Genomic DNA, 9642 nt, shown 5'->3' with positions numbered 1-9642 from the left:
TGTACTTCATGAAATTCTCTGTTTCAAAGAGACCCGTTTGTGTGTGCATCATTGGGTAAGCTCTGCCATAATGCACTGCTGCCATAGTTAAAAGGAACCTTAACGAGTGTATCCACGAATACGTATACAATCGTAAGTGTGTCTGGAGAGGACATTTGGTAACAATAGGCAAGAAAGATCAGTGCACAGATCAAAGGCCTGGGGAAATTAAATGGCCTTTGCCTGGTGCCAGAATGGCAACAAAGCAGGTGCCAGGTGACCCTCTATGGAGAGGTCCCCATAGAGAAAGATGCCCCATAAAAAGTGAGTGAACAGAGAGTGGCAGTTTCACAGTAAATGCCCAGTGTGGACACATCCTTGCTTTCTCCAGTATGGTTTTGTTATGGGTTTCCATAATATATTCCTGATCCATTCTACCAATACTGACCTTCCCTCATGTTTTCCCTTCTCTAACAGATCTTGAGGGATCAGTGCTACATTCACACAGTTATGATGGCCCTTTTGTGCTAGCATAGCTTCCTGCTCTGTGCCAAGCAAAGCAAGGTCTCTGACCCCTCGCGTATCTTCCTACCCTGCCAAGATGCCCCCACCTCCCACTGAGTGGAAGGACAAATGGTCATTGCCCTCCATACATGCACACACACAGTAGCCTGTCAATAAGCTGTTCTTATTTGTAAGACTTGCAAGCAGCACAGAACCTCTAGAACACCTTCCTCCTTCTGACTGAGCTGCAAATGTCAGCTGAGACACCAGCCTTCCCTGGGAAGAAGGGATGTGAGTCTGTAACCATTAAAAAGAGAGTTGCTTGGGGAAGGGCTGAAAAGGTGGCACAAGAACAAAAGTTAGGAACCACGATTCCTAGCACCATTTTTAATTACTTTTCTTTTAAATTTCTTGGAGAAACAGAGCTTAATCCCCAATGCACATGAGAAACCATATCTACTGGATTTACGTTTTTTTTTTAAGGAGTGGCGAAGAGCAGCGGGTTTATACCCTTGCAAAAGGAACTTGTTGAGCTTATATGCAGACAGGATGCCACTTTGATGCTGATGACCCTTCCTGGCCTATGGGAGTGACGGAAGTGGGCTGCGGAGCCCACTGTATTTGGGTGGGATCCTGCAATAAAGATGGAACAAGGAAATATTGAAAACCAGGGTCCCGGGTGATGAGTGATCAGCATTGTAGGTTTGCTGAAGGAATCCAAGGTTGGTAAACAGAGCTGTCCTCTTTGAACTGTTGAGCAGAACAGAGTTATATTTTGGCAGGCTGGAATTAAAATGGTGTGTATGTGTGTGTGGGGGGGGGGAGTCCAATTCTCCAGAGTAGTCTCTTGTGGCAGTGCCGTAGCTCAATAGTAGAGCACCCGGTTTGCATGCAGAAGGTCCAGGTTCAGTCCCTGGGTTCTCCAGGTAGGGCTGGGAAAACCCCTGCCTGAAACACTGGAGAGCTGCTGCCAGTCAGTGTCAACAGTACTGGGCTAGATGGACCAATGGTCTAACACAGCCTCCTATGTTCCTTTTCAGGGAAAGCAATGAAGGGCCAAACTAGGCCTGATATTAAATGTGTGACTCCTTTTCATGTGTGTTTTTTAAAACTTTAAAAATAACAGCTTTGTGGTGAGGAACAGGATCACAGTGTGCAGGGACGTGGATCCCCATGTACAACACATTAGAGGCAACAATCCTACATATTACCAGAGGAGAGATTATTGCGCCCAGGCTATCTCTGGCTACAAGAGAGCTCAACTGGTGCATCAGAGCAGACAAAGCTGATGAAAATACTTATTGTCACAGAGGCTACCTGGGTCTCCAGTGCCAACAGCAAGATCCAGCAGTACTGCCAGATTTTGAATTTGATCCTTTACAGGGAGTGCAAATCCATCTAGAAAAGGTTGAACACTGTTCTGACTGGATGACCTACTGACAGAACCTCTGTTGCATCAGGATAGTTGTCTTGTCAGGTAGCCATTTTTCCCCTCATACTTCTTTCTCAGGAACAGCCACATTTTCAACATGCGTTGACATTGTAGTGTTTTCTGGGTGCTTCAAGTAGGTATTACTTGTAGGGGGGGGGAAACTGTGAGAAAGAAAATTTTGTTTTTAAAAGGCAAACCACAGACCACCTGGCAAAATTATAGATACGATTCCCACATGCACATGCTTCCTACCCCAAGAATTTTGTGTGGACTAAAAAGAAAACAATGGACCACAGGTTTTCAACCTCTGTGCTAAAGGAAATTTGTGTGTGTGTTATACACACCTGTGGAGGGTGATGGAAACAGAGGGCCTTTTGGATGAGGAGTGATTAAGAGATAACAAAATACATTCCATAAGCAGAGATACCATATGCAAATCATTCTCTTGGCATTAGCAAGATGCAGACAAAAGTCTTAATGGACAGTGTAGAGTGGTGGATGTGTTCAGACATGGGCAGGTTCTACCATTGGTCTTTGAACTAGTGCCACAAAAATTAAAACTGTTTTTCCTGTAACAGACTGACATACCTCCCCTTCTCAAGTTTTATTTTTCGGCTATTCATTTTGAGCAAACATCACTATATAAAATGCACTGTAACGTCTTTAACAACTCTTCTTTCTTTCAGCCACAGCCGATATGCCTCGTCCCCTCCCTTCACTCCTGTGTCCCCACCTCCTCCTGCTCCTCCTCTTGGCTTCAAGTTCTGCCTCTGAAGATGACACCGTGGTGGTCACCAGCAGTGGTCCAGTTAAAGGCAAGCATCTCCCAGCTGGGCCTGGCTCTGTGACTGCCTACCTGGGCATCCCCTATGCTGAGCCCCCTGTGGGGAAGTTGCGTTTTCAGAAGCCCCTTCCGCATCAGCCATGGAGCCATGTCTTGGAGGCCACCACTTATGGCAACTCTTGTCCCCAGGAAGATTCTAGATACCCTGATGCAGCCATATTGGCTGCCAATACTCCACTTTCAGAGGACTGCCTCTTTCTCAACATCTGGGTGCCGCATCCATGGCCCTTGAGGCCAGTTCCTGTCCTGGTTTGGATCTATGGTGGGGGGTTTACCACTGGCACAGCCTCACTGGATCTGTACAATGGAGCGTGGTTAGCTGCTACAGAGAATGTCATCGTGGCCTCCATGAATTACCGCATGGGAGTTCTGGGTTTTCTGTACTTTCCACCAGATGCTCCAGGAAACGTTGGCTTGTGGGATCAATGGCTGGCTCTGAAATGGGTGAGGGAGAATGCAGCTGTCTTTGGCGGTGATCCAGCTCTGTTGACCCTCTTCGGCCATAGTGCTGGAGGAGCCTCAGTGGGTCATCATCTGCTGTCACCAGCAAGTCAACCCCTCTTTGCCCGTGCTGTGCTTCAGAGTGGAGCTCCCACTGCCCCTTGGGCTTGGAGGAATCCTGAACATGCCAAGGCGAATGCCATAAATATAGGCAGCAAGTTGGGATGTGCTCAGCAAAACCAGAATGCCTTGGTGAGCTGCCTACAAGGGAACCATATTGGGCACAAGGAATTGTCCATTCTGGATGGTCTCTCCTCAGTGACTACAGATGGGGAGTTCCTCCCTGATGAACCCCGGAAGCTTCTGCATACTGGAGCAGTTCAAGCTAAACCAGTTCTCACTGGTGTCACCCTTGATGAAGGGTCCATCTTTGTGTTAATTGCATTTCCTAGTACCAAGTCAAATGGTGGGATACTAACCTGGGAACAGCTTGTTCAAGGGTTCAGTTCAGCAACAATTGATGAAGATATTGTCAGGGCTATAGTACTGAGGTACAGCACCTGTGGCCATGAGCGGGAATGGTACCGTTGGATCTTGGCTCAATTTTTTAGAGATGGCTGGTTTGTGTGTCCAATGACTGAATTTGCTTCCAAGATGGCAGAAGCTGGGAGTCCTGTGTATGTTTATTCCTTCAAGCACCACACATCTGGCTCTGAGTGGCCTAAGTGGTTAGGGACATTCCATGGAGCTGAGGTGCCGTACTTGTTTGGAACCCTGGACACTGTGCTGGGAACAAACCAATCTGAGGTTGATGTTGCACTGAGCCGCAGAGTGATGGGATACTGGGCAGAGTTTGCCAGAAGTGGGTAAGGCATTAATTCTTCTTTTCCTATGCCCTATGACTGTTCTGTTCCAGGTGGCAGTCACACAGGCCGATGGTAGTTGAATCCCAAGCAGGTAGTTCTGATGGGAGTTCAGGGTCAAGGTAAGATTCGAATTTAAAGGCAGGATCCCAGGCAGCTCCAAGTGGAGTTGAGACTATAGACTCACACCTAATGAGTTTCAAATCTTGCTCCAGTAACAGCGAACACTAGAGTGTGGCAAAAATTTGCACAGGCAAAACAGTGAACAGCACTGTGACATTGAGCAATTTGACCAGAGTTGTTTGCATTGTTTGGCTGGGATGGTTCTATCTTGTTGGGTTTCTGGTATTTCAAAGCTTTAGAATCAGCATTCTGTGACAGCCATTTTGTCCAAGGACAATCCGCTGTCCATGAAATGGTTGCAGTTCAGAGATATATTGCCCTCTCTTCCACTCAATCATATGCAAATGTATTTCAATATATGTAGATCTAAATGTTCCCACTGGTAAATTGAACAGTCATACAAAAAAGAGAAGCACTTCAGCTTTGAAAATAGTCTGGTTGGATTTGATGCTGAGTGTGGTGTCAATAATTCTACGTCATGTGCAGTGTGCCTCCCCGAATAGTAGAGCCTCTGGCTGTAATATGACCACAATTTCTTCATTTCATCCCCAGGAATCCCACTGGTTCCAAACCGAAAGAGGAACAATGGCCGCTCTACCATTCTGCTGAGCAGAAATTCTTCCACATCAGTGCAGAAGCACCCCAGCTCAAAGAGCTGTCACCCAATCCGCAGTGCAATTTCTTGGCAACACATCTACTAAATGCAACACGCACAAGTGAGTTCAAGTGCTTCGAGTAATAGAGTATGAGTAGATATTGAACTTAATGGGATTTTGATTGGAAGCTATACCTCCAAGATCGCATAGACTCACACAGTTGTCAGATGAGAAATAGAAATGAGAAAGATTACATCAACGTGAAGTATCTGCTCCCTGAATCTAGAGCAACTTTCCCCCACTCTAACTGGGACTCTACCTCCTAGGATTCCTGACTATTGTCCATTCTGACTGGGGCTGACAGGTGTTGAAGACAGTCCAGAATGCCTGGAGGGCACCAGATGGGGAAAGACTGACCTATGAGGTTCTGGATTTTTTATGGTTTGTGTGCTCAGGATTTTATGGTGTGCCCATTGCTTTAAAAGAGGAATAGACAACGTATTTCAGCCCAAGGGCAGAATTCCATTTTGGAGAAGCTCCCAGGAGCTGCATTCTAGTTGTTGGGTGGGACCGAAGGCAAAAGGGGTGGGCCAAAGATACCATCATATTTTAGCTTCTTCTTTTTTTCTCACCAGAGATATTTCACCTTAGAGAATGGGGAAAAAACTGCTCAAATGCCGGGAATCCATTGAACAATTGCTGGTTGAAGGAAACTGGGTGGAGGCAGGGGGAGGGGATGTGGCCTTCTGGGGAATCTGCGAACCCCCTCCTGTCCAGGTTCTCTGGGTGCCCACTCAGCCCTTGCCCCCACTTGCCAGTCCCTGGACTGTGCTCGATCCCCTCCTGTACTCAGCGAGCAGCCCACACTCAACTCAGCAGCCTTGTTGAGTTCCGCAGTTGCCATTTTTTTAAAAATAAAGTGGAGACCACAAAAATGTGCATAATTGCATATGCACGGAATTGTGCATTTTTGTGAATGCTCATATTTGCACACCTGTGAATACGCACATTCACAAAAATGCGCATTTTCGTGCATTTACAATTATGCACATTTTTATGATCGCCATTTTATTTTTCAAAAAATGGCAACTGCGGAGCGTGATGAGGCTGCCAGGATGAGCGTGGGCAGCTCGCCTAGCATGGGCAGGAGGAAAGCGGGGGCAGGGGCTGGGCAGGTGGGGCTTGGTGGGTGTGGGCAGGTGGGGTTCTGCCAGATTCCCAGATGGAGTCGGGTGCCTGGGCCATCTCTACCTCTGAAGAGGCATATTTGGCCCCAGAGCCTGAGGTTCTGGGCCCGTGCTTTAAGTGCTAGGGCTATAACCAATTCATGGTGAATGTAAAGGTTAGCCTTGGATACACGAGGGCTGTTTCACAGATTAAAGGGCAACCAATTTCAGCCTGGACCAACTGTAACTTAACAGGCAACCACAGCTGCTTCTGCCTCATTCTGCACCTGTGTGACACATGTCGTTGCAAAAAGTTTTTTTGTCACATTAATACAGTCCTCTGTGGACTGCAGGTGCATTTCAACAGAAAATAAGCATTAGGAAACTAATGTTATGTGCTGTGTGAAGGGTTGTTCGGCCCACTCTTGATCATTCTTTCCCCTCCTTTTTTTTCTTTTGCAGAGAAATCTCAAGAAGACTCCACTCCACCCATTTTGGAGAAAGATCTGAAGAATGAGACAAGAACTTAAAAAATGGAATGCAAAAGATCTTGCAAGAAATGTCAAGTGCAAATTATTATTTTTCTTGTACTTATATCCCGCCTTTTTTCCTCTTGCAATGAACCCACAGCATCTTACATGATCCTTTTCTCCATTTTACCTCACAACCACCCTGTGAGGTAGGTTAGGCTGAGAGTCAGTGATTGGCCCAGAGTTACTCAGTGAGCTTCATGGCCGAGTGGGAACTAGAACCTAGACCTCCCAAGTTCCAGTCCAACACTCTAACTAATACACCATACTGCCTTCCATTTTCAAACGGATATGGTATGGTAAACAAATCATGCTTGGAAACACTTTAGATAGGCTCAGACATTGTGGGTTGTGTGGCCATGTGCAAACAGTGTGGCTATCTTCTGCACAGTGGAGAGCAGGACCAAGAAAAAATGGAAGGGACTCATGTATAATACACACTTGTTCTAGTAGAGGTCAGCTGGACCAAAATTTTAGAACTGCACCCCATTTCCTGCCTCACATTGATAGGATTTTAATGCTCTCCATAGCAACAGCAGCAGCAGCAATGATATCCATGTATTCAGCAATCATTACTGATCATGGCTTCTTTTCAATGCATTTTCTATCTTTTTTTAATCTTGCAACTGACTGGAGGGTTTTTTTAGCTTCTTTCCATGAGCACTTTTCACACCTTGAATTTTGCATAAACCCATCCATAGAGATACATTCTGGTGCTAGTGGGAAACTGCTTTCTCGCTGGAAGATTTCTCAGCGGTCAAATACTTGCATTGCGTAGAGCAGGTCCCATGTTCAACCCTTGACATCTCCTGTTGAAAATCTTGCCAGGCTGAGAAATAATCTTTGCCTGAGAACTTGAGTGCTGGAGGGAGTGATACATCAGTGGTTAGATACTGTATGCCGCTTGTATTCAGATTGTATTCAGATTATTCATAACTTCAAAGAAATCAGGAATGTTTTTGTCTGATGAGTTAGCTGTTACTAATGTAGAGCATGAAAACTGGGACAGACTTTGAATTATGCGTTAAAGAAAAATGTAAAAATAAAGAGAACATGGTTAAAAAGCCCTTGAACCATTTTGTATTATTGCATACTTGCTAAGGTCACCCCAAACCATGTCCATGCCAGTGAGAAATAATATAAATTAACTTGGTTTAAATTATGAAATGCTTAAAAGTTTGTTGATCTTAGTTCTAGCTACGCGTTCAAGAAATACAAATAGGATAGATTTGTCTTACGAATCAACTAATTTTGAGTTTTGGCAGCATCACTATGCATTTTTGGGCCAGGAAGAGAATTCCTGCCTCCCTCTTCCTGCCAGAACCACTTTGCCAGCCTGGCTTCCCATCTTCTGTGCAGCTTCCACACAAGATGTATCTTCTGCTGCACTGCAAACATGTCAATGCTGCCACAATTTCCCTCTTCTTCTGAGGTGCCCCTCATGGCTTCTCCATCATCACCACCAACACCAACTGTTACTAAAAGGGCTGAAAACATATTATTTGCCAAACAAATAGTTAAAAGAACTCTGGCCTGCGTGTGGGTGTATCCTGTAGTAAATAGGCATAAGACAGTAGGAGAGGGGGAGAGGGGAAAGGAAATTTTGCCAGCTATGAGGATGAACTAAAAGGAAAAAAAAAAACTGTGTGTTTGGGGAAAAGCAAGAGAATAAATGAATCAAGAACAGAAAGAAAGAAGGTGCTTCCACAGGAGTTGTATAGGATGAAATTACCACAATGTGTTCACTCTGTGATATTGGTGAAAAAAGGGGGAGATAAGCACCAGTGTTCACAAAAAAAAATATTTATTACACCCGACACATTTTGGAAGGTTCCCTTCCTTCGTCAGGAGCTATGAATTAAACCAAACATTTATGTCAGAAATTCTGTGTTGCAGATAACACCCTGTTCCTACATTTTAAAATTTCATACAACCTTTATATATGAAAATGTTAAAATTCCACTATCTAAGGCCACTCAACAACACAACAATTACCATTTCAACATAATACAGAAAACTCTCACATAATATATTTTAACACAAGAAATTAATTAGCATTACCCCTCCCAGGGCTACGTAAAGATTACGTAGACTACAGTGACCAAATAAGGAACGCGAATGGCGGCTCCCTATGGGGGCCGCCATTTGCGTACGCGCTTTTTTTTTTTTTTAAGTCACCCGTGATAGGCTGCGTGACGATTTTCGTAGCCTATCACGGCTGACTTTGCAAATCTAGCCGTGATAGGCTACGTTAATTGTCACGTAGCCTATCACGGGGGCGTTTTTTTTTTTAACTTTTTATTTCGCGGCCGGGCGAGGCGAGGGGCCTCCTCCCCGGCCTGAATTTCAGCTGGGCGAGGAGGGAAGCCTCCCCCCCCAGCCTGAACTTCGGGGGGAGCAGCGAAGCGCCTCCCCCCCCACCGCGAAGCAAGCTGCAAGACCAGGTAAGTGGCTTTCGTGCACCCCTAAGGGGCACACATCACAAGTTAGAAGAGTTTTTCCGGTGGGTGAATACAAGAGATTCAAATCTCAGCTTTGAAACAACGCACAGCACAGAGCAGATAAACTTCTTGGATGCTGTACAAACACACACACATGAGCTTTTGACTACCATTTTTCACAAACCTGCTGATAAAAATACTTTCTTAAGATACGACAGCTATCATCCAGCACATCTCAGAAATAATTTACCCTATAGCCAGTTTTTAAAAATAAAACGTAACTGTACAAGAAGCCAAGACCTTTTCAAAGAATCATGTCCATTAGCGCAATGCTTTCAAGAAAGGGGATACCTTTGACTAAGCTATAGGTATCCGTTGAATAATTGGTGGTTGGAGGAAGCTAGGTGGCGCATGGAGCATGTTGTGTGGCCTTCTAAGGAACCCAAGAGGACTGCATTGGGACCCCCTGAAGGGGCATATTTGGCTCCATTGCCTGACAATCTAGATCCCTTCTTTAAAAGAAGAAACATGTGGGAACCCTAGGAGTATAAGAAATTGTTGGTCAATGTAAAGCTCTGAGGGCCATTTCACAGATTACAGGGCAGCCAATTTAGGACCCGTTGTACACTCAACAGGCAGCCACAGCTAATTCTGCCCCCCTGGTGAGTGCAGCTGTGTAACACATATAGTTGCAAAATCTTTTTTGTCACATTAACACAGTTG

The 9642-nt window shown here is 45.2% G+C and overlaps 1 protein-coding gene across 2 annotated transcripts; it reads left to right on the top strand.

Annotated features, from left to right (window-relative positions):
* Positions 1-673: 673 nt before the first annotated feature.
* On the top strand, positions 674-7549 carry LOC146355254 (cholinesterase-like). 2 transcript variants are annotated; one of them, XR_014787137.1, is made up of 5 exons: positions 674-1205; positions 2602-4066; positions 4739-4902; positions 5109-5206; positions 6411-7549. XR_014787137.1 is itself a non-coding variant. In XM_084830405.1 (4 exons), the coding sequence occupies exons 1-4, from the start codon at positions 1166-1168 to the stop codon at positions 6476-6478; spliced, it is 1737 nt and encodes a 578-aa protein (XP_084686531.1). In that variant the 5' UTR covers positions 678-1165; the 3' UTR covers positions 6479-7549. The 2 variants fall into 2 exon arrangements, 1 of the variants encoding a protein (XP_084686531.1); XM_084830405.1 differs by lacking the exon at positions 5109-5206 and having other exon boundaries at positions 678-1205.
* The last annotated feature ends 2093 nt before the right edge of the window (positions 7550-9642 follow it).

The sequence above is a fragment of the Heloderma suspectum genome, chromosome 2, assembly GCF_057233095.1.
Source record: "Heloderma suspectum isolate Gila_16-S chromosome 2, 16-S_ref, whole genome shotgun sequence".
In the NCBI taxonomy this organism is placed as follows: domain Eukaryota; kingdom Metazoa; phylum Chordata; class Lepidosauria; order Squamata; family Helodermatidae; genus Heloderma; species Heloderma suspectum.
The sequence above is the reverse complement of the archived record's forward strand: the minus strand, read 5'-3'. Positions and strand labels throughout refer to the sequence as shown.